The sequence below is a fragment of the Sander vitreus genome, chromosome 12 (genome assembly GCF_031162955.1).
Source record: "Sander vitreus isolate 19-12246 chromosome 12, sanVit1, whole genome shotgun sequence".
In the NCBI taxonomy this organism is placed as follows: Eukaryota; Metazoa; Chordata; class Actinopteri; order Perciformes; family Percidae; genus Sander; species Sander vitreus.
In genome coordinates this window covers 26,896,205-26,920,976 of record NC_135866.1, presented here as the reverse complement: position 1 = coordinate 26,920,976, position 24,772 = coordinate 26,896,205, and the positions used below count along the sequence as shown (strand labels likewise).

Sequence of the window (24,772 nt, the reverse complement as noted above, 5' to 3'; positions counted from 1 at the left end):
TCATGTGGGGGAAACTATTCAATTCAAACAGAGTCAAAAGCCATCTGACGAGCAGGAGGAGAGGAATGGTCGGCTTTTTTTATTCAACTTTGGAGGCTTTTTTACACGTGTGGTTAAAGTAATGACAGGTTCATTGAAGCTGAATAAGGGACCTGCTATTGTGATATTTACAGAACTCGTGATTTTCTGGACACATCTCAAGCAGCCTTATAACAGATAACCCAGAAATAAAAAACAATTATAGACTGGAACAGAAGACTTTTTATATTTGACACCCATCCAAAAACGGAGATTAGGAATCACAGAGTCAGATGGCAGAGGAATATGAACAGTCTGGTGCGTCAGAATTCATTAAAGGTAAGTTACATATGATTTTATGGCATTTTATAATAAGTACTAGTCATATATAATTAACTATAAACCTTGTTGTTCACAAATATCACCTACATCAATCCTGTGAGGTTAGGATGATGTTAGGTGTAATTGGGTAGCTATAATGAATAGAGCTGCATTGATTCAAGGTTCAAGATTCAAAGTCCTTTATTAATCCCACAATGGGGAAATTCACACTGTTGCAGCAGCAAGGGATGGGGGGGGGGGTGGTTCGACAGAAAAAATCATCGCCAACTATTTTGATAACCGATTAATCATTAAAGTCATTTCTCACAGCAAAAATGGCCGGACATCCTGTTTTTAGCCTCTCAAATATGGAGGTTTCACAAGGTGCTATTCATCACCTCAATTGAATTAAAACATTCCCACTTTCGGTTGATGATATGATTTGTAATATTCAGCATCAAAATGTTAAAATCAACTATACCTATGTTATATTATTTTGTTAGGGTTAGGTCATTTTAATCAATGACACGGAGCGTGTCATTTGGTCGCCTGTCAGTGGCGACATGTGACCTTTGACCCCCTCTAGGCAAAACACAGGAAACGCACGGGAGCGCATGTTCAATCTCAATCTGGTGTGCACCTTTTTGCTACGGTTTCCTGGTTGAAGGACCTGTTTCCTCGGAACGGTGTGAAACGGTGTGCATCTGCTTTGACACGTTTTTCTCTCGCTTATTGGCTGTGTCCTCAAAGGTGATACCCAATCAGCAGAGACATGTCTGTAAAACTCGTGGTAATAAAAAGGACAAAGCGCTTGCACACACAACAGGGTGTTCAATGCACCCGTTTTAAGGGCTCCTAAACTGTCAGTGCGCCATGACAGAGAGCAATGAGCTGCCGAACGCCCCCCACTGTAGGACTAACTGTCTGTCCGTCTGTCTGTCTGTCTGTATGCTGTACACAACAGACCGGCTGTACTTTACCACTCTGCGTGTCAAACCAAAGAATACAGCCAACACACACTACTTCAGCGTGGATGAGGAATTCATATATGAGAGGTAAGGCAGTGATACAGAAATCATTTCTTTGCTTTTGGCAGGTGCTCTTAATCAGGTCTGGTGACACAGCAGTGCACCAAAACAGTGAAGAATTTATGATGAATCAACACTTTATTTAGAGATGCCTGATCAGAGATCTGAGGATCAGCAGGTATCATCCAAGCGCTCTGGAATATTCTGATAACTAAGTCTGTATTCCCTGTGTCGTGTGCAAATTCATATCAGCTGTCATTTGGGTGTGAGCAGTGCTGTTATTTCTGTCAGTGACGTTGAGTTCATGTAAATTAGTCTCACATTGCCAGACCTATCTCCACAGCGCTGTGGAATAAGGTCTGGCTACACCAAACATACATTCTGGGATAGGAGAAAAAAAAACGCTCTGGGTTGTTTTCATTTCTTTAAACCAATCACAATCGTCTTGGGCGGGGCTAAGCTCCGGACGCAGCGACCGTGGCTCTGCTAAATAGTCTCGGAAAGGAACTTGTTTTAGGTGGAACATTTGCACCCCGCAAAAGAAAACGCCACATACAATATTGAATTAAGCTAATTGTTCAAACAATACAGTAACGTGAGCTATTTAAATTAGCTGGATACATGGTTAAACCTCATTAGCTCTTACCAGTGTATCTCTGTGTGTACTTCGTCCACAGCAATCCCACCAATCTCTCCCAAAACGTCCCAGTTAGAGAGGAAATGCCGTAAACATGTTCTTTGCAAATCTTTACAATCATTCCCCAAAAGAACCAAGCAGGCCTGCTTTGTTGCACCATCCAAATGTTTTTCAAAACTTGCTATTTTCAACGTGTAGCTTGCTAGCTCGAAGGCTGTTGTTTCCCGTAGTTAAGGGATTTTGAGAATGACAACACACAGAGTGGAAGGTGATGTCAGGCTTTATCCTGAAAATATCCTGCCATGAAGATGTGAAATGACCGGATGAAGAGCTTACAGGTTATTTATTATTCAGAGGAGTTGACCATCTGCAAAGCAGGTTGTTGCAATAATCTAATCTGGCAATGATGATAATCATAACTCCTCGATGATGATTGAAGCTGTCAGTCTCTTTAGTGTCCTAGACGTGATATTTAACAGACCATTGCTAATAAGCATCTCTGCCGTATCCAAAAATCGGTTAGACTTGCCTTGCTTGCAAAAAGATTTAAAAAGCACTCACTCACTCATGACACATTCAAGTACAGTGGGCCAAGATGGAAGTCTTAATCCATTCAATTTAATTTACTTAATCACACCCCTGTCATCCTTTCCCTCTTTCCTTCTTGCCTTCCTTTATGATTGGCCCAAATAATGCATTTAATAGGAAAATCTTCTCAGTTAGAAAAAAAAAAAAAAGATCCTGTATGCAGGGCCGGGGTTAGAAGGGGGGCACAGGTTGGCACCGCACCGCCCCCCCCCCCCTCTGAAATATGATTGCTTCCTCCCCTATGGTGCCCACCCCCCAATCCATTGGGCTAGAGTGCTATCAATTGGCTGCATGTTCTGCCAATTTTCCCAGTCCTTGTCACATGACCAATAAGCCTAAAAAGTCTGTATTGTATTTGGATATACAATTTGTTTAGGATAAAAACAAGTGAAAATAATGAATGTGGTGTTTTATTTAGCATAATAATGATGTTCTATCCTATCCAATATTTCCTTTATTTCTAAGCAGATTTTCTATGCTGTCATCTGATATAATTACCCCTCCGACTAATTATTGGTCCCCCCCTTGCCACCCCACTTAACAAATCCTGGAATCACCCCTGCCTGTATGGCACAGTAATATGTGTAAAGTACAGTTGTGTTCAAAAAGTGAATAATGCTCAAAATCCTTAGAATAGCTTTTAATTCCATAATATCAATGTATTGGGAACACTGCACATTCAATTCCAAATCAAAACATGACCAAAATTGATCAAGTTTGTGTTATACCTTTACAGAAAGTGAAGAAAAAGGAATGTTAGGCTGTTCTTTACAAACTCAAACATTTACTGTATGAACTGAAAAATGTCTCAAGGGTTTGCTTTACTTTGAATCATGCACTAATATTTAGTTGCATAACCATTATTTCTGAGAACTGCTTCACATCTGTGTTGCATGGAGTCGACCAACTTCTGGCACCTGTGAACAGGTATTCCAGCCCAGGACCATTGAACTACATTCCACAATTCCTCTGCATTACTGGGTTTTGTCTCAGAAACAGCATTTTTGATGTCACCATAACATCAATCTTGTTCATCTGGAACCAAGACTTTGCTCGCTTACTGGTGTGTTTTGGGTCATTGACTTGTTGAAAGACCCATTTCAAAGGCATTTCCTCTTCAGCATAAGGCAACATGACCTCTTCACGTATTTTGATGTATTGAAACTGATCCATGATCCCTGGTATGCGATAAATAGGCCCAACACCACAGTATGAGAAACATCCCCATAACATGATTTTTTGCACCACCATGCTTTACTGTCTTCACAGTGTACTGTGGCTTGAATTCAGTGCATGGGGGTCGTCGGACAAACTGTCTGCGGCCCCTAGACCCAAAAAGAACAATTTTGCTCTCATCAGTCCACAGAATGTTGCCCCGTTTCTCTTTTGGGCTGTCAATGTGTCCTTTGGCAAATGTCAACCCATTCAGTACATGTCTTTTTGTCAACAATGGGACTTTGCGGGGGCTTCTAGCTGATAGCTTTGCTTCACATAGCCTTCTTCTGATCGTAACAGTACTCACAGGTAACTTTAAGTCTTCTTTGATTTTCCTGGAGCTGTTCATTGGTTGAGCCTTTGCCATTTTGGCTATTCTTCGATCCATTCGAATGGTAGTTGACCGTTTTTTCCCACGTCGTTCAGGCTTTGGATGCCATTTCAAGGCATTTGAAATCATTTTGGCTGAGCAGCCTATAATTTTCTGCACTTCTTTATATGTTTTCCCCTCTCCAATCAACTTTTTAATCAAAGTCTGCTGTTCCTCAGAGCAATGTCTGGAACGACCCATTTTGCTGAGTATTTCAGTGTGAAATGCACTATAACCAGCATGCACACCATTTGCTTTCTTCCTTCCTTAAATATTTTGAACATGCCCCTTTCAATTACAGATTCAATTACACAGAATGAGCAGCATGCATGTCATGACTGTTGGGTCTGTTGGTTTTCTATGACTCTACAACACTTACTAGTAAATTATTTGCCATGTAGAAATATCACTTCTACCAAAAAAATTGATTTATGAGGTTAGTGATGTTGGACTGCTATTATTTTGAACACAACTGTATATTGAAGCAGACTGATGAGGAAATACTCATTCAGTCGCTTGAATTCCAGTCTGTAACTGCAGCCCGTGCATTCCCTTACATGTTCAGCCAGTGGTTTTGATCCCAGTGTAAGATATAGGTCAAGATGAGATCAGTGGCTGTGCCCTCGTGATGGAAAGAGATTTAGGACGAACACTGGATGACGCCATTCAAACTGGATTTGCAATCATTCCAATCTACCATTTACATCTAATGAACACAGTAGATAATGTTTGACACTCCACGTTCCCCAGAATATTACAGAGGTGAACTCAGTGTGAGCCTGATTGCTTTTGTTGTCGACCCTTTCCCTGTTCTTGGAGTGACATTAAAACACAGAAAACCAAAAATAATTTGCCATTCATGAAAAGAATCGGAAACAAGGAAGAGTATGTTTTGTCACTGGTGCATATTACATATTACTCGACTTCCTATGTTAAAAAGAGATTATTATGTCTGAGGGCAGTAATAGCTCCAGAGTTTATATGTTTTTAAATATATATGTTAAAAAAAATAAAAAATAAATACAAAAATAAATAAATAAATAATATATATATATATATATATTTTTTTTTTACAGTTTTTATTTTGCTTTTAATAAAACACAAAGCATACACCCCCCTGAACCCCCACTTGTTATCACCACTTTAGACAAAAATTATGACAAGATGAAATAACCATAATATTCAATACAATACAATAAAATAATAACAAAATGGACACCTGTAAACCAAATAAACATATTATATAAATGACAAAACAATAAGCACATAAAATAGGCCTCTACACAGTACATGGCTTCTTAGGAGCCCTTCAGAAAGCTCAAGTAGATATGACATTTTTTCAAACGTTGCCGCTCTAGCTATCTCACAAGCCCACTCTCGGATTGAAGGCTCCCCTTCATTCCTCCATCCTCTTAGAAAGCATCTGTCTAAAGTTTTATTTTGTGAAGTTTAATTAAACAAACATAACCAAGGAGCCACGTCTGATAAACTTTTCTTTACACATATGGACATTAGGGAATTTGGGATAGGGTCTATACTTAGAAAAGCAAATATTTCAATGTGCAGGGCTTTCATAAATTGAAATTGTATAATTTTTAAAGTACAGTGTATCACACACATTCATCTGTTTCTCTCTGTTTTGCAGTTTCTATGCAGACTTTGGGCCCCTCAACCTGGCCATGCTGTACAGATACTGCTGCAAAGTCAATAAGAAGCTGAAGGTAACAGATGCAGAGCTCTGCACTAAACATACAGGGCAGTACTCATCAGACCTTTGTTCCTTTTTTTTTTAGTTTTCAGTGAGATCCAGAATGAAAATCTACAGAATTTGTTGAATTTCTTTGGACTGTTTTTCTTCTTAAGGGTGGAGATGTTTTAACATTCTGAGTTGTATATATATATATTTTTTTAATTTGCTTAAAATCTGCGGAAATCTGCAACCGCTGATTCAGTGTGGCCCTTCTCATCACATACCTGCTATAGAAGATCTAAGGCGGCGGAGACTTAACCCACTTTCATAAATAAAGCTGGTGTAAATTCATACTATGTGGACAACATTAGGCAGTTAAATCATGTGTGCTGTTGTGTAGTTGTTACGGATTTTCCATTGATTTGGACTTTTTTTGTCCCTTCAGTCCTTCACACTGTCTAGAAAGAGACTGGTCCACTACACCAGTCATGACCAGAAGAAGAAAGCAAATGGTGCTCTTCTCATCGGTGCCTACGCTGTAAATATCTCTTTAATTGTCCTTCTATGCTTCTATTTATCCTGGTAATGTATCTGCCTGTCCTTCTGTCCATTATATATAATACAGTATTAATATAATCTTCCCTATAGGTAATCTATTTGAAAAGAAGCCCAGAAGAAGCCTACAGGACTCTGATCTCAGGAAACAACACAGGCTACTTGCCGTTCAGGTAACACACACACACACACACACACACACACACACACACACACACACACACACTATGGCGGCTATTGTGGCTATTTAGCATTGTGTGTGTGTGTGTCCCACAGGGATGCAGCAGCGGGAGAGTGCTCCTTCAACCTCACCGTCCTCGACTGCTTACAAGGAATACGCAAGGTAAACAACAACACAAAGCCACAGGGACTACTTAAAGCTGCAGCAAAAAACACCAGGATTTAAAGTAGAGTGAGTCATCTTCCTGCAGCTCTCCCTCTCCCCTCTTTGGGCACAGAGGGGAACACAGGCAGAACAGCCAATAGGAAAGCTCTCTGTCTCTGACATGACCTGTGATTGGCCGATAACCCTTCCGTGACAGCTAGATTATCTAAAGCCTGAAAACAGAGCCAAGAGGAGGTCAACTAGGCCTACTTTTCTATTTTAAAAGAGACAAAAACAAGGGTCATGAGGAGAGAAATTACATCACAGTGTCATACTTTATTTAATAAATAAATGCCCTGAATCCGCTGTCCTCTTTGTCTCTCATCCAGGCATTACAGCATGGTTTCTTTGACTTTGAAAACTTCGATGTGGAGGAATATGAACATTATGAGGTGAGGAGGGTACACAGTCACTACACACACAGACCCACTGGCATTACAGTTAAAAGACACAATTAAAAAACATCCAAGTCATTGCATGTAACAATAAAAGACTACAGATTTATGTGAAAGACGAGGAGCATTGAATGTGTTGAGACGGTGTAGCTGTAGCTCAGGGCGGGGCTAACATCACCTTTTTTTTTTATTTAACCTTTATTTAACCAGGTAGGCCGTTGAGAACAGGTTCTCATTTGCAACGGCGACCTGGCCAAGAAAAGCATGAGCGTGCAAGACAACATACAGTTTCACATTCAATACAATACAAGAATACAGAATACAATATGCTACATAAAGTGCAGATGAAGTAGGCATTACAAAGCCGGCGCAAAGTGAGGTGTAAGTAAGACGATGGATATGCGAAAGTTATATGGTAATAACACAATATACATGAATAGACAGTCTATATCACTGGTGAGATGTAGTAAAGAGTCAAAATACAGTTAGTGCAGTGGTTTAGTTAGTGATGTAGATCAGTAATAACACAGTAAACATGAATAGACAGTCTATATAAATGCTGAAGGTAGTAAAGAGTCAATTTACAGTTAGTGCACATAGTGGTCTAGGTCAAGTAGCAGGAAATTCACGCGGAACCGTCACAACTCTGCCGTCATTATGTTATGACCGCCCACCGACTCTATACACAATGTGATTGGCCTGACTAGAGTTTGGTTTTTCCAGGTCGCAAGCCAACGGAGAGTTGCTAGACTGACCCTGGCTGCAAATTACATTTGCTGCCAATAGGGTGCGTCTAGATTTCTAGGCTAACAACTGACAGCAGCAGAGAGAAGAAGAGATTTAAAGCAGGGATGCCATGCTGTGATTGGCTCGTGGAATTCATGGCCAATTCTGGTTGGTTTAACTGAAAAGTGAACGCCCCGAAACAGCTAAACAGTTTAGGAAGCGAGAGAGGTGGATGAAATTTAGAAGTCTTCCTGAAAGAATTTACGCTGAGCTCCTTTTCTGAGCAAAGTCATGTTACGTTCGTTACGTTTGTTACGTTACCTGTTATGTTACACATATGGGAGTGCCTCAGTCACACACTGCATCTCCTTCTTTTCTCTCTGTGTTTTTAGCGAGTAGAAAACGGGGATATGAACTGGATCGTTCCAGGGAAGATTCTGGCATTCAGCAGTCCTCACGCTCACAGTAAGATAGAGAACGGTGAGTCAGATTCCATCTAAAACTTTTTCTCCAAACCAGTGGGTTAAAAATGTTTTCCCCAAGGGCCCACCCCAGATTTGATTAAATTAATTCATTTGAAGTCAGCATGGGAAGGTTTATTCTGAACAAAGGTCCCCATGACATTTTTAACCACCATTGAATTGTTTGTTATATTAGTCAGGTACAGACTATTTGAATGGAAATGTTTCATGTTATTATGTATAACTACTTTTCCTCAGTGCTAAAAAATCGAATTGATTGTTTTCCAGGTTATCCTCTCCACGCACCAGAGGCGTATTTTCCATACTTTTGCCAAAATGGCATCACAGCCGTGGTCCGTTTAAACAGGAAGTTGTATGACAGCAGGCAGTTTGAGGATGCAGGTTTTGAGCACCATGACCTCTTCTTTCTGGATGGGACCACGCCCTCTGACCTCATCATCAGACGCTTCCTGCACGTGTGCGAAAGTACTGAAGGAGCTGTGGCTGTGCACTGTAAAGGTACAAGTGGATTTGTGTGTATTGATTTTTTTTGGTAGTCTGGATCAACAGAAGTAGCCTGGTCACTACCGTACATTTCATTTGTTGTACAGAGAGTCTGGCCACTCTCCATTGACAAGTGTTAACTTCCTTGAAGGCAGGTACTCTGTTGAAATGTAAAACTATTGGATCTGCCTAGAGCCACTCTGGATCTGCCATAACCAATCGCTAACGTTTGGTCGTGACGTATGTCAACAACAACTATCGGCTTAGCATCGCTAGCGTTCGCCTTAGCCATCTCCTTCACCACTAACGGAGCGAGCTGGAAAATCAAACTTTTCCCGAAACCCCGTGGGGAGGAGGGCCACAACATCATGGCCACCAACACAACTCAGTAAAGATTGTTCTTGCTCAGGCTTTAAGTTCTGGATATTCGGCAGCGTTGCCACAACGGACCGAATGGCTTCGCTCGCATCTTTCTCCGCCGCCATTACGGAACTACAACTCAAACCAGCGCACGACCTCATCGCCATCGTTCTCAGCCGCTCCCTCTGTTCGCTGATTGGACCGGTAAATATTTGGCCGGAGAAAACCCAAGAATATACCGCAAACCCAGACAGAGTACTGAAGGAAAAATGAAAATTGAGCGGAAGTACGTAGGACGGCGGAGCCAGGCTACAACGGAAGAACATTTCCAGGATAGTTGCCATTCTCGATCTCCGTTTGCTTCTGGAAACAACAACAAACTTTGATTTAGCAAGCTACGCCCTTTTGTATCTTGTACAATTTGAGTCGTGCAACAAGGCAGGCCTGCTTGGTTCTTTCTGGGAATGATTGTAAAGATTTACAAAGAATATGTTTACGGCATTTACTCTCTAACTGGGACGTTTTGGGACCGATTGGTGGGATTGCTGTGGACAAAGTAGAGCTAATTTAAATAGCTCACGTTATTGTAATGCGTGAACTTCATTTAATATTGTATGTGGCGTTTTCTTTTGCGGGGGAGGGGGACATGTTCCACTAAAACAAGTTACTTCCCGAGACTATTTTACAGAAACACCGTCGCTGCGTCCGGAGCTTAGCGCCGCCCAAGATGATTGTGACAGTCAAAACGCAGATAAAGAAAATAACACGATGTATAGAGAGAAGTGTGTTGCAAGTCTAGGTCTTTTCTTTTCTTTCTCTTCATTTGTTTCAAACTTGTAACTCCGAACCTTCTCTTTTGAAACATTTCATCCAATCACAGCTGGCCTTGGCCGTACAGGCACTCTGATTGGCTGCTACCTGATGAAGCACTTCCGGTTCACTGCAGCTGAGGCCATTGCGTGGAACAGAATTTGCCGGCCTGGATCCATCATTGGTCCCCAGCAGAACTTCTTAGAGGAGTGAGTTTCAGTCTCAGTTGTGGCACCGCAATATAAACAGCCATGGCTTGTTTTCACCTTGGTGAGATGGCTCTGAAGATAATTATAGAGAATTCTGGACTAGTCATTTTGGTTCAGAGTGAAATGCATTGACAGCTGTTTGATGGATTGTCATGGGATTTTGAGAGGATGAATGACTTGACATTACTTTTTTTCTTTTTTACAGCGGGACCAACTGGTCTAAATTTCCATTTTATGATAGTAGACATTAAAATGTAATTCCTGTCAGCCTCAACTATAGTTTAAGATTAAAAGATACGGCTGTTTTTTTTTATACTGTTAATCCGTACCGGAAATGCGACTATCTTGACCCTAACCATTCGAGGTCAATGCCCAACCTCAACTATCACACATGCGTAGAAAGGACCGGGTTTCCGGTAGGGCTGCAACTATCGATTTTTTTCATTGTTGATTATTTTCTCGATTAATGGATTAGTTGTTTGGTCTATAAAATGTCAGTAAAAGGTGAAAAATGTCAATCAGTGTTTCCAAAAGAACAAGATGATGTCCGCAAATGTCGTGGTTTGTCCAACTTGGTAAAGAAATTAGAAACTATTCATGTTTAAGAAGCTGGAATCAGAGAGTTGTTACTTTTTTTCAAACTGATTAATCAATTATCAAAATTGTTGGCGATTAGTTTAAAGCATTTTAAACTATATTATATATTAGATAACATCCGTTTCATTCAAGCAATAGCCAAATGAGTTGCTACAAAGCTAATTAAGACTATCAGCTCCACAAAACTCTTGACGTTCGCGCGCAGAAAATCGAGCAAAGATCCTCTTCTGAAAAGTCCATCATGTTTTTTTAATCCTCCGTGTCCTCCTTGGTTACGAGCAACTGCGTGGAGGAGGGTTGGGGGCGGAGGAGGGGTGGGGGCCGTGCGCGATCAAGGAAGGCTCGTATCATGTGGATGCGCCGACAGTGTTGTCGTCATTACTTAGAATTCCTCATGGGGGCGACAGAAACTACGCACTTTAACTTTAGTAGTTGACAACTAATCGATTCATCTTTGCAGCTCTAGTTACAGGTGTGGATCGTGCAGCCACAACCATGAACACACACACACACTGTCATTTATTTGGACTCAATCTAACATACACCATCCTGCTGCATTGTCATCATGAGCATGGTATCTCACAGCTTCGCAGAGCCGCTAACATGGCTGTAGACTCTAAGTCCTGTTCGGTGTCAAAGCTTGTTTAGCCAGTTACAAACGACGCAAGTGTGTAGTTAGATATTCACTTATTTCCATAAGAATTTCCTTTGGTCAGGTGATTTGTGCTGGTCCTGCTAAAATGATGTAGGAGACGATTCTGTGTTTCATTTTTGTCATCAATTATTGCACGCAAAAAATACTTTCGACCAGCAATCACACCTGACTCAAAAATTTGACAGGTCAATGTACAGTGTGTGTGTGTGTGTGTGTGTGCGTGCGTGTGTTACCTGAACGGCAGGTAGCTTGTGTTGTTTCCTGAGATCAGAGTCCTGTAGGCTTCTTTTCAAATAGATTACCTATAGGGAAGATTATATTAATACTGTATTATATATAATGGACAGAAGGACAGGCAGATACATTACCAGGATGAATGGAAGGTTAAAAGGACAATTAAAAAGATATTTACAGCGTAGGCACCGATGAGAAGAGCACCATTTGCTCTCTTCTTCTGGTCATCACCTTTTCAGACGGTGTGAAAGACTGAAGTGACAAAAAGTGTGTGTGTGTGTGTGTGTGTGTAGGAAACAGCACAGTTTGTGGGTCCAGGGTGATGTCCATCGCTCCAAACAGAAGCTCCTCCAGCAGAGGCTGAGTCGCCGGCAGCAGCTAGAGCAGCTGCGTCAGCAGCAGCAGCAGCTTCACAGCACCGACTCCGAGGGAGGGAAACAGGAAGCCATGTCCCACCTACTCTCCAGCATGGACGACCTGTCAATCAACACCACCCTTTATAAATCATACAGCTTGGATGAGGTGAGGGGGCGGAGCTTTCTGGCATCTTTATCTTTGTTTTTGTGATAAATGTGTTATTGATGTATACATAAATGATATAGAGTGGGGTTACACATTGATGGATCGCTAATAAAGTATGTTCACAGATGTACATGCAAGCAAATGTACAGTGTATGCATATAAAACTAGCGATCAACGACATGAGAGAACAATTAAACAAAACACGTAGCAGAATACATTTGAACAAAAAAAGTAATAAAATAAATGAATAAAACTTTCTGGCCTCTTTATTATTGCTCCCCTGTAAATGAGGATTGCAGTACCTAAAACTATAAACAGACAAGTGGTTTATATTTACAACAGACTTCACATTTTCTTGAAAGTTCAACTTGAAAAATGTTTTCTTTTCATATCGATATTTCTCTCTCTCAATCTTCCTGCGTGTGTGTGTGTGTGTGTGTGTGTGTTGTGTGTGTGTGTAGAATTACAGTGTTGAAGGCAGTCTGTCTCAGGGAGACAAACTGAAAGCACTGAAGGGAAAACGACCACCTAGATCGGCCTCCTCCTCTTCGAGGTACAACTCGATCATAACTTGGTTTTTGTTTAACATTAGAGTTATTGTTGTGGCTGCAAGCAGTCCAACAAAGTGCTGCCGCGAGGGACTAAACACTGAGAGATGGCGCGTAAACACACTGTGACGCTATCGAGAATGTATTGCAATGATTTATTCCTCCACACGTAAAATACAACTAGCACTGCAGTTACCAAATGTAAAGTTATTTTGTGAGTCGAAATAAGTGCGTTAGTGCGGCGGTCAATAGAAAGTGTTCGCTCCCGGGCTCACCCCCTCTCTGTCAAAGCCCAAACCCCCCCCCAGGTGAACTAGACTGGGTAAACCCAGCCAGATCTGCTGGCGATTTGATTTCACCCTGCAGCTCAGGCTGGAAACCTGTACATTTATCTATCCTGCTTCCGTTACAAATCTGCGGGGATCACAAACTGGCTTATCCACCTGGCGCGCTATTGGCGGGTTTAACACGATGACGATAGAGAAGCTTTTTGTTTACATTCAACATGGCGGCCACCGAAGCGCAGCAACCCGTTGATGAAAGTATGTCACCCGGATCGTTGGTCTGATTGGTTGAAGGACTATCCAATTGCGTACAGAGTCATTTGAACTATGCCCGTTGATCACGCCTCTTGTGCAGTAGAAAATACAGAGCAGACTCCCCAGACTAATGTTCAATCTTAGAAGATTGAGCTTGGTCTGGTGATAGCCAGACTACAGGTGAACAGGTGAAGCAAACAAATATGTTATCACTTCCGCTCAAACCGCGATGAAAACGCCCACCACCTACAAGTGCACAATATAAAAATCAATAAATAATATCAATGAGACCATAAACAACATACAATATGTGGCTCCTACAGTTATACTGTAGTTGGGGTTAGGCACGTAGTCGTTATGGTGAAAGGAAGTGTGCCATTTTGAGAATTACACTTGTTCGCTTTCTTTCTGAGAGTTTAGATGACACGCTCGTGTCAGTAAGTGAAAGGGAAACATTCACCACCTATTATGTGGATGTCCAATCAGTGTTGATAGTCATTTATAGTAAATTCCTTTTTACCTCATATGGTTTTTGCTTTTAGATGTTTCATCACAATCACCAAAATAGTCATACATTCTGTCATTGTGTTACTTATAGATGGAATTATAGTGAAAATAAGTTATTCCCCATTTTGCTGAGAAATACCGTGGAACCCCCTCAAGGACCCCTGGGGGTCCCCGGACCCCACTTTGAAAACCACTGACCCAGAATATGTGAAAACACCTGTGGGTGTGCAGGGCTTTTAAGGATTACATCTTTAACCTTTCAAATATTTAGTTATGACACATATACAGTTCAGTCATGTTTTGTATGTGCAGCATAAAGTTATTCTTGTGTTTTCATTAGTCAGTTGGTGTGATTTCTTTTCTCTTTTACTCATCCTGCATACATGCTGTCATTCCTGTTAGTTCAAATTTTCCGCTCACATTTTTACATTATGCTGGTAAGATGGTTAGCATTCTATTTAAATGGTTTGGAAAATATCAAAAAAATACATCTGTTCTAATGTGTTGTTAAAATGTTTTTTTATTCAGGTTAAACCTGTCCAAGGCCTCTCATTGCTCCATTCTCCCACCCCCAAAGTCCCCCAGAGTCCCCCTCTCCTTGCCCTCCTCTTCCTCCTCTTCTAAGAAGCTGGTGCAAAGCTCGTCTACCTTTGCCACACAGATCAAAAGGTGAGTGTCCATTTCTTGTTCCATTTAAAATTAGGGCTGCACAATTAATGGCAATTTTTATCAAAATCACAATATGGACTAGTGTAATATCCGAGTCTCACAGGGGGCGCAATATTTGTTAAAGGCAAAATATGTGTCAAACATTTCTGAATGTATTGTAGTGCTGCAGAGACAACCTGGCCTACAAATCCAATCCTGCAGACTAAAGAACAAAAATCTTTGTTTGGTACACATCCTCGCAAAAATCACACTATAATCATTTACATTTTTTTAAATAAAAAAAACAATGAGAACGGACTGTTCATGCCTCCCCGTTGTCCATTAATACCTGACAATGGACACCTCGTCGGGCATTAACCCTTACATAAATCATCATTCCTTCTAAATATTGTGAATCATATCGCAATCGCAATATCAGTCAAAATAATCGCAACTAAATGTTTTTCTTATATCGTGCAGCCCTATTTAAAATGCACTTTTGAAATGCAGTGTATCAAAACAATACAGCACTAACAGGTAACTAAGCTGGAGGAACACGTCGACTTATTGGGACTTTAGCTTATTCACCGTATCCCCCAGAGTTAGATAAGTCCATACATACCCTTCTCATCTCCGTGCTGTCGTAACTCTGTCTGACACACCCACAGCTAGCCTAGCTTAGCACAGATCCTGGAGGTAACCGGCTCCATCTAGCCTACTGCTCCCAGTAATAGACAAAATAACGTCAACATTTTCCTATTTACATGTTGTGATTTGTATAGTCACAGCGTGTACAAATAACAAGGTCACATGAGACACAGCCATCTTCTAACCGTATACATACTGGGAACTATATTCTCAGAAGGCGAAGCACTGCTACTTGGGCGGAGTGATATTTCTCCAACTCTGAGCGAACCCTCTGCTCCTCACCACGGGGCTTCTCTGGTGCTGCGAGCAAATCACTCCGCCCAGGTAGCAGAAGTAGCAGTGCTTCGCCTTCTGAGAATATAGTTCCCAGTATGTATACGGTTAGAAGATGGCTGTGTCTCATGTGACCTTGTTATTTGTACACGCTGTGACTATACAAATCACAACATGTAAATAGGAACATGTTGGCGTTATTTTGTCACTTATTGGGAGCAGTAGGCTAGATGAAGACGGTTACCTCCAGGATCTGTGCTAAGCTAGGCTAGTGGTGGGTGTGTCAGACAGAGTTACGACAGCACGGAGATGAGAAGGGTATGTATGGACTTATCTAACTCTGGGGGTTACGGTGAATAAGCTAAAGTCTCAATAAGTCAGCATGTTCCTTTAACTGACCATTGTACAGAAAAGTGTATTATTTCTCATGTCATCCTCCATATTAAATATACAGAAGAGAAGCCTCGATCAATAAAATGTAGAATTCTAAAGCAAATTCCTCTCTCTCTCTCTTACTCTCTCCCCAGTCCCTTCTGCCTGAATCTGTTCCACACCAGGCACGCTGCCACTCACTGACTCCACAGTTTGTCGAGTCGACTGATGATGAAGTCATAAACCGGGCTACCAACATGCTGTGGTTGTCTAGGCCTTAAACATTTTATCAACCCTTGACTAATGTTTTGATTATTTGTAACTGCAGGGATTCACAGAATCGAGAGTATTGTAGAGTCAACTTAAAGTGAAAGTGGAACTATTATGCTTTTCCGTATTTCCTGTCATACATATATATATATATATATATATAATGTCATAATGTTGGATTTTCATAAACGTGGCCAAAACGCTCAAATAATGAGGTAAACGTATTTCAGAGAAATCCCCGTGAGCTAAAACAATCCGATTTCCGACTGTTCTGAACGCTCCGGTTTCAACAGTTTTTTCTACTCTCGGCTCGGTGTCATCTGCTGCCGTTAACATTGTAGCATGTAGCTGCATGCTATTGGCAGTAAAAGATGTCATCTTGGCTGCCAGTGTTAAATTCTCTCCAATTCCGGGTCACATTACTCCTGAGGGGGTGTGCGATCACGGAAGGCTTGTATCATGTAGACGCGCCGACAGTTTTATTGTCATTACTTAGAATTCCTCATGGGGGCGACAGAAACTACGCACTATAGATTTCATTCATTAAATGTTTTTGACAAAAACATTAGCAAATGTTTGTCTTTAAACAAGCAAGGAACGCTGAGTATGAGCAGTTATATGCATATACTGTAGGTCAGTACAAATCAAATGGATCAAACAAAACAAGGCACAGAAACATTGGATTTTGTTTAATTGCCAACAATACTTATGGCAGCCTAAAAGGTCATTCACGCAAGTCATTTATAAAGGGAAAATGAATGTATTGAAAATATTTGTTTTATTTATTTGTAATGCTAATGTGCTACGCAAATGCCGTTTAGTTTTCGAAACTGAAAGCTGTTACAACTACGAAATGTATTAATCTGGTCATGGATTATGTTTGACCATTGCTGCTGATGTTTTAGGAATGTTTCGTCGAATCACGGGTTGATTCAAAAGAAAGAAAAATAGTCACTTGAGGTATTGAATTGAATAACATGGCTGCAGAGATTGTTATTATTTTTTTAAATGAAGAATAAAGGTTGCTGATGATGGAAAAAATGATTCACATGACCCTTGGTTAATGCAGAATGGGGGAAAGTGGGAAATTCATGATTACATCAAGTGTTTAAGATTTAGTGATTAAAGTCTTGATTTTTAAAGAAGTTGGACAGTGGTAGTACCTCATTCATTTTTGCATTTTGTTATCAAAAAGTAAGATGTGTAGGAGGAAACACAACAGAAGTTAGGGAATGAAACCCTCCATGCAGTCAGTCATGATTGATGTCCTGAAAGTCAGAAAGGGACTGCATTTTTCCTTTAGGGAAACCAAAACCCAAAGTATAGAATGAAATATTACACTGACTCACTTACTGTTTTCTAGATGTTTGATATCAGGACTATGAGCTGACAAGTTGAACGTTGTCCAATTAGAACGGACCCACCGCGGTGACGTTTTTGGTGGGGCTGATCGCTTAATCGTCGACTCGGAATAAAGCGAACGTTTTGACAATAAACTCCATCAACACAACAGTATGTGGAGTTAAACTGGACGGGCCCAATAACCTCTGAATAGTTCTACTTGATGTTAAATTGCAATGTGAGCGGCAGCCAATGGGGGGTGCATTATACAGGATGATTTAAAAGGCAACCGCGACTACATTGTGCGTCTGCTCTATTTCTGATACCGTGGCGGCAGAAATTTTGCCATGGCGGGCCGCCACTACAAAATCAACATAGAGGAAACACTGCACAATAATCAATAAAAGGAAACGGGTCATGATAATGACGTTATAATTTATTAACATGAAACTGTCAAAATATTGTCAAAAAAAACATCTGGAAATCTAGTTGAGAGTTATTAATAAAGTCCCCTGTGGATATTCCACCCTAGTTGAAATGTTTGTGTATGTACTGTGCAGTTTGGAGTTGCGGATATAATTCAAATACTAAAACCACAATCAACCCAGTGGTTCAGCTCTTATCAGGTCTATCTATGTCGTCTGTGTCGAAGCTGAAGGGCTTATCGTAGCCCATCAGGTGGTTGTAGTCATGTGGAATGGGGAACATGTCAGGGTTTACGAACAGCCCCATTTCGCCAGCGTAGAAGTTGGTGAACATCTTGCTGACGGCTGGGATCCTGACCTGCCTCTGGTGAAACACGCTCCTTTTCTCAGTGAGCAGCATGCTGTAGGTGATGGCCGTGTAGGTGTCTGTCTTGCGGTTGTGGTACAGGCGCACCACGTAGCCCTTGGTGAGGAGATGTAAGAGGACGGGGATGAGGAAGGCGACTCCAATGACTCCACAGATCGCGGCCTTCATGACGAAGCCCTGGACTCCGGTCTTCAGGAGGATGTCGGACATGAGTAAGAGGCTGGCCCCGCTGCTGCTGGAACAAAAAATCTTCACCCCTGGCAAAAGAGAAGATTCAGAGAACCCAGGTTACAGAGGGTCTGGCTAGTCCACGCAGCATTAAAGGATGGGAAAAAAACGTGCTCTGGTTTATTGGCATTTCTTTAAACCAATCAGAATCGTCTTGGGCGGTGCTAGGCGCCGGACACAATGGCGATGCCGCTGCAAAATAGCCTCGGGAAGGAACTTGTTTTGGTGGAACATGTGGAGTAGCGGGAACATTTGGTAAACAGAATGCACCATTTGGGTTGTGTTTGCCATTATTCTGGCAAATGCCAATTCTACTTCTAACTAGTGCAGTGCCCGCTTGGAGCACGTGCCTGTCCACAACGGGCCAACTGCTTGGTTGCGGCTCATCTAGAGATCCAGCGTGTCCCTTTTTTTTTTTCTTTTCTTCATCTAGCCGTCACCCATCCAGGTAGCGATGTGGCCCGGGCAGGGGAAGGATGAAGCTGGGCTCGGCCTGCTGGTGAAGCCGCTCTTAAACAGCGTGCAGAACGGGCCGGAGAAATGTACGCAACCGCCGGCAACAAAACAACGTGCTGGAGAGCCCAAGAGCCTGGGCGTTCATCTAACACGTGTCTATGTATGATTGTTTTTGCATGTAGGGTACACATCAGTTTTTGGAGGATGAACAGTTTCTGGCATATGACACCGGTAGCCAGTGAACAGCAACCAATGAGCCTTCTAGTTCTAGGGATGCAGAAACTCCCCGTCCCTGCTGCTATACTGCACATGCGGACACACAAACACGGACACACACACACACCTCGAATTTATAGATAGATGTTAATGGCTATGTGAAAATGATTTTCCCATTGAAATTAAGGTTTAAATACTTAGTCTTAGATTCTCATTTGACTTTTACTTGTCATCTGGAAGGTTTTCCATCTCATGTGTTAAGTTAATCTGCATTATTATGTATGGATGCGTGTCCTGGATTTACTGTGGGGTGAAAAAAACTAAAAGAAGGTGAAAGTGACTACTTCGAATAGAAGCGCCCAGGCTGCCAGTGTAAATGAGGTTCCCATCCCTGGAGTGGAACGCCGCAGAGAGACAACAGCTGGACGGACAGTGGGACTGCACCTAATCAAAGAAACAGAAGAGAGAAACACACCATTAAAGCTGGCTTTGGCAGGGTTTATCTACTCTGTTAGTCTTGACAGAAGTCTGTTGTGATGACTGTAAAGCTGAAGATACACCGACCAGACGGCCGACCTTCGGCAGAAAAGGCACAAGCCGTGCCGATTTTGAACAGCTCACCCGGAGACTGAAGGCAGGACACATTCAGAAACCGTATCTCACTCAAAACAGCATGGATGGGTTTTTTTCAACGTTTGTATGCATGTGGAAGCACCACAGACACAAAAGAACACCCCAAATCCCAGAAAAAGTGTTTTTTTCATAATATGGGCACTTTAAGCTTACATGTGTTGTTAAATGTGTTTTGCGATTTCCAAAAATCATAAACTTGGTTTTTTTTCAAATTTAGAGATAACTTGTTTACATCAAACCACAGTTTCAATGTACCTAGTTCTACTGTCACCTTGTCCATTAGCTTTTGTAAACAGTCGTCTGTACAGAAAATGTTACTATCATCTGCAAAAATGACATATTTGAATATATTGGACACGTTACAAATATCATTTATATACATAATGAATTATTTTGGTCCAATTATCGAACCCTGTGGCACGCCACACGTGATGTTAACTAACTTGGACATGGCAGTTCCCACTTGTACATACTGTCTCCTATTTTTGATGTAGCTCTTCAGCCATTCCAGACCTACACCTCTGATTCCAAACCTTTCCATTTTTTCCAACATAATATCATGGTCTATGGTATCAAATGCTTTCCTGAGGTCTATGAACACTCCCACTGCAAACTTCTTATCATCAACTGAACCTGTACGTTTTTCCATAAGTTCCATCAAGGCCATCGATGTTGAGCTTCTTTCTCTAAATCCATATTGACAATCAATTAATAGATTATGTTTTATCCACAAAGCAGTCCAGTCTTGCAACAAAAGAGTTTTTCAAGTATTTTTGAAAATTGAGTTAAGAGTGAGACCGGTCTATAATTTGTATATAATTTTTTATCTCCAGCCTTGAACAGTGGAATTACTTTTGCTGTTTTCATTTTGTCAGGGAAACAGCCCAGTTGGAATGATAGGTTACAAATGCACGCCAAAGGCACTACGATGCCTGAAATGACTTCTTTTACTATTGTCATGTCTATCCCATTCCAGTCTATTGATTTTTTGTTTTTCAATTTATTCACAAGTTCAGTTATCTCATTCTCTCCCACTTTTCTCAGGAACATTGATTCAGAATTTCTGGCTCCATAAAATTGTTCTACACTGCCCCCATCTGGCGGTATAATTTCCCCTGCCAGATTGGGCCTACTGTTACAAAAAAACTTATTAAAACCTTCTGCCACTGCATTCATGTCATCGACAACTTTTCCGTTGTCAATAAAATGACTGGATTATGTGGTACCAGTTGATTTTTTACTAATAATTTACATCACGTGGGTCTGGTTTCTCCAGAAATTCAAAGCCAGACTGTTATGGTGGCTCGCTCAGAATACGATCTCATATTGTACTAAAATAGTTCACCGAAACGTGTTTCTGAAAACATTTTAAGCGAGAAATAGGCCATGCAGTTGCTGAATCTGTCTTCATTTCAGATCGACAAAGGTCAGTTTAAAAGATTTCCGTCAGATTTTGAGAGACTCTCTCAAATCGGCCAAAATGAAGGTCGACGGCCCCTCGGACGGACGGCGGCACGGAACACACGGAACAGACCCTGACAGTCACTGACCTCGCCAGACTGTCCAACGGCCGATTATCGGCTTGGTGTGTCAGTGCCTTAAGGCACAATATCATTCCAAATGGCTTCCCATCTATGCTTTGTATTTAAAAAAAACAAAAAAAAACATGAAGCGCTTTGACACATTTTATACCCGACTCCTATCTGGTCGCAGACACAGGACACTTAGATGGTAAAAGGAATTTCATAGCTGCCAAGAACTAACTAGTCTTTGTTTCTTTTTGGGCCGCATGTACTGTATGTTGTGTGTTAGTGAAGTAATGGCTTTTTTTTATGTGAGACTCTGTACTGTCCTCGCACACACTTGTCACCTCTGCAATGGTTTATTGTAGGGTTGTTGAAATGAATCATTGCATCGATGCCTCGCAATGCAGATGACGACGATTCTGCACCAATGCAGTGACAGACCATAATTCATTATTATTATTATTAGACCTTTTGTCTGTTGTCTGTGGTGTTAAAACTCTGGTGTTAAAAGTCTTTGTAGGCGTAATGAATGTGAGACTACAGTTATTTTAGCGGCTAACGCTAATCAAGCTAACGTTAATCTCTAGCTAGTTTTGTTTAACGTTACATTAGTCATGTTAAGTATTAGCTTGCCAGCTACGCTATGTATCCGTCAAGAAAACACAATGTCAAATCGGAGTTAAATACCTTGTTGTTTATGTTGAGGAACGACCTTCTGTTAGCATGTGACGTTAGCTGGTTCCCACTCACTCCTCGGAAACAAGACACGTTAAAGGGCGCGCCGTGTCGCGCGGCCGTAGTGTGAATGTTACTGAAGGACTGAGCAACAACACAGGGTCTTAGTCTACGCACAATATTCACAGAAAACATTGTTATTTTGCTAGTGACCCTGACTGATTCAGTGAATTTCACACACGCTGGAAGCTATACATCTATGATTCTGCTTCCGCTTCTACTTCTTCTTCGTTTAATATTGGGCAACAAACTAGCATGAAAGGTACATGCCGCCACCTCGTGTATCGGAGGCGAGTATTACCAGAGAATTTCTAATTAGGGGAGAACCATAGACATTATAGAATGGACCAACAGATCCCGTTTCTCTGGACGGAGACCAGTGAAGGATATTAGAAGCACTTTTCCGGTGAGCGCCGAGCGTTACTGCGCAGCCTCCAACTGAGAGAGACGACGTAAATGTGACGTGAGCAACCTGTCTGAAAGTTGGAAGTCTTCTGGTAGCTGTGCCAAGACAAATCTCAATCATTCCCAATCTTGCAGAGACGGAGAGCGTAGGTATATGTAAGGAGATAACATGGACACAGGCTAATTATTGCTAACTAAAATGCTAATTAACATTAGTAATTAAACTTAAACAGCTAATGTAAGTCCAAACTGCCTGCGAGCTTCTCCTGTACTATACGGTAATTCCTCTACTATGAGACAGTAATTTGCGTGGTTATGACACAATCGTTAGCCTAATTTTATAAAAACGTCTGCTACAGAGCCATAACGTGAGGTACAAGGTAATGGAGCCTTTTATACATTGTCGTGTTTCTTTCGAAATAAACAATGGACAAATAAAGTCTTTACACGCTTCAGATGTAAAGTTATTCGCTCTCAAAGTGTCGTCAAAATGAATGGCAGTCAATGGAATGCTAATGGGAGGTGATGGCTTGGTAGCATCAAAATGGCGCCATAGGAGCTACGCGTTCCCGGGGAGAGGCTTACCCCCTTGGGTATTACCAGAGGCGAAGTCCCTCCTCTTCCGGTAGACCCCATTTTGGATTTTTTTTTGTATGGAATCAAGGCTAAATACTACCACCTAGTGACATAAAATAGCATAACAGGACAACGTGTGGAGCAATTATGACAATGATGTGATAAGACTACTGTAATACAGATGTTTTTTTAATTAGCCTACTGTTTGGCAAAATTAGCTTAAAATTCATTACAATTGTTATTTTTATTACATCATCATCATTTGTTATTTGCGTGTTCACCACTATTTTTGATCTACCCATAGCGCCTAGACAAACTTACCTTTTGGTGGAAGTAATCAGTAACATAATTACTTTTTTAATGAGGTAGCCTAACTGTTAACTACTTACTATTTCTCGGTAAACAGCATGGCACTGGTTACAAGCCACATTGTTTGCCAGGTGCAATCCAGAGATGATAACATGTGTGCAAGGGCAGACAGATTAATTAACTCCGCTAAGGAGGTTATTCCATAATATGTGTTTGGTATCCTTCAGCAGCCCAGAAGGCTACGGATCCAAACATTAGAGATTTAGAAATGTGGTCAACTTTATGATTCTTTAGAAATTGTAGCAAAGAAAGGAATCAGACAGGAGAGATTCAGTGGTGGAAGGTGTAAAATTATGAGCAGGGGCATCTAACCCTAACGGTACAGATCCATTTGACCGTGCAACGCTTCTGTCGCACCGCGCTCCACTCTATTCCTATGGGTGACGTCAAGCGACTTCAACGTGCACGCAAAGCATTCCGGGAAGGCGGCGCTGCATTTGAAAAAATACTGCGCGTCAAAAAGCTGGCCGATGCCCATCTTTATGCAAATGAATCTGTTGAACGCGACGCGACTATCCAGTAGAAGTAGACGAAAATCTTTCAAACTAACCTTTGTCGATCTGAAATGAAGACAGAGTCAGCAACTGTATGGCCTTTTTCTCGCTTAAAATGTTTTCAGAAACACGTTTCGGTGAACTATTTTCGTAAAATACTAGATCGTATTCTCAAGGAGCCGCCATGACACTGTTGAAATTCTCGAGAAGCCAGACCCACGTCACGCGTTCGTCCAATCAGCTGCTGTCAAGGGCATGGAGCATCAACCATGGATGTATGACGTCGCGACACTACGCTTCAGTCGTGTCGGACAAATGGATCTGTACCGTAACCCTAACCCTCTGGCTACGACAATATCCTTCAGTCTGGTGGGCTAGCGATAGTTTCTGTAATTTTCTAATGCACGACTAAAGCCAAACCCTGTTAAAGCTCGTAGACCAATACCGATAACATATACACATAACGACTGTAGTAAGTTTCCCCAGAGTTGTGGTTATGCCGTGAGGATGTGACATCTACAATAGAATTTATTTCTGATAGCTGAAAGTTGAGTGTAAGCGCTCATGGCACCCTAAATACATATTAGGCATTTGCCACCTCATTATGATCTTAGGCTTTATCTGGAGAAAGCGTGAACACCCAAAATGCAGTTTGATATCAGAGGCAAAGTGGATCTGGAAGACCTTTTGTAGAGTGTATGGCTTCACTTTCCCCTGTTTTCGACCTGAAGGAACCTGTCAGGGACTTAGGTTCAGGGTCACCTGTGGAGACTTTTCCAGGTCATCCAGATGAGTGAAGGGGAACATTTACTGCCACATGTCCATCTGTCTCATATACAAACACATATACATGACCTGCGGCATGAGACAAAAGTTAAATGCGTCATCCTGTTGATAGGAAACCTATTACCCCACT

The 24,772-nt window shown here is 41.5% G+C and overlaps 2 protein-coding genes across 2 annotated transcripts; one reads left to right on the top strand and one right to left on the bottom strand.

The window, feature by feature from the left end:
- The first annotated feature begins 311 nt into the window (after positions 1-311).
- Positions 312-16,232, top strand: LOC144527085 (dual specificity protein phosphatase CDC14AB-like). The gene is made up of 14 exons (XM_078264955.1): positions 312-357; positions 1,304-1,394; positions 5,823-5,898; positions 6,313-6,405; positions 6,516-6,595; positions 6,699-6,765; positions 7,137-7,199; positions 8,321-8,408; positions 8,678-8,908; positions 10,134-10,272; positions 12,052-12,280; positions 12,742-12,833; positions 14,403-14,543; positions 15,971-16,232. The coding sequence occupies exons 1-14, from the start codon at positions 312-314 to the stop codon at positions 16,017-16,019; spliced, it is 1,485 nt and encodes a 494-aa protein (XP_078121081.1). The 3' UTR covers positions 16,020-16,232.
- Positions 16,233-17,841: 1,609 nt separating this feature from the next.
- On the bottom strand, positions 17,842-22,350 carry tmem70 (transmembrane protein 70). The gene is made up of 3 exons (XM_078264956.1): positions 21,965-22,350; positions 19,463-19,562; positions 17,842-18,475 (listed from the first exon to the last, which is right to left on the bottom strand). The coding sequence occupies exons 1-3, from the start codon at positions 22,145-22,147 to the stop codon at positions 18,039-18,041; spliced, it is 720 nt and encodes a 239-aa protein (XP_078121082.1). The 5' UTR covers positions 22,148-22,350; the 3' UTR covers positions 17,842-18,038.
- Between the last annotated feature and the right edge of the window lie 2,422 nt (positions 22,351-24,772).

Coding starts and splice junctions, on each gene's coding strand:
- LOC144527085 (XM_078264955.1), top strand. CDS start 312: ATGGCAGAGGAATATGAACAGTCTGGTGCGTCAGAATTCATTAAAG. Junction 6,766..7,136: donor GCTTACAAGGAATACGCAAG/GTAAACAACAAC, acceptor TCTCTCATCCAG/GCATTACAGCATGGTTTCTT. Junction 7,200..8,320: donor AGGAATATGAACATTATGAG/GTGAGGAGGGTA, acceptor CTGTGTTTTTAG/CGAGTAGAAAACGGGGATAT.
- tmem70 (XM_078264956.1), bottom strand. CDS start 22,147: ATGTTTTCTGTGAATATTGTGCGTAGACTAAGACCCTGTGTTGTTGCT. Junction 19,563..21,964: donor TCCTCAACATAAACAACAAG/GTATTTAACTCC, acceptor TTCTTTGATTAG/GTGCAGTCCCACTGTCCGTC. Junction 18,476..19,462: donor CCTGGGCGCTTCTATTCGAA/GTAGTCACTTTC, acceptor CTCTTTTGCCAG/GGGTGAAGATTTTTTGTTCC.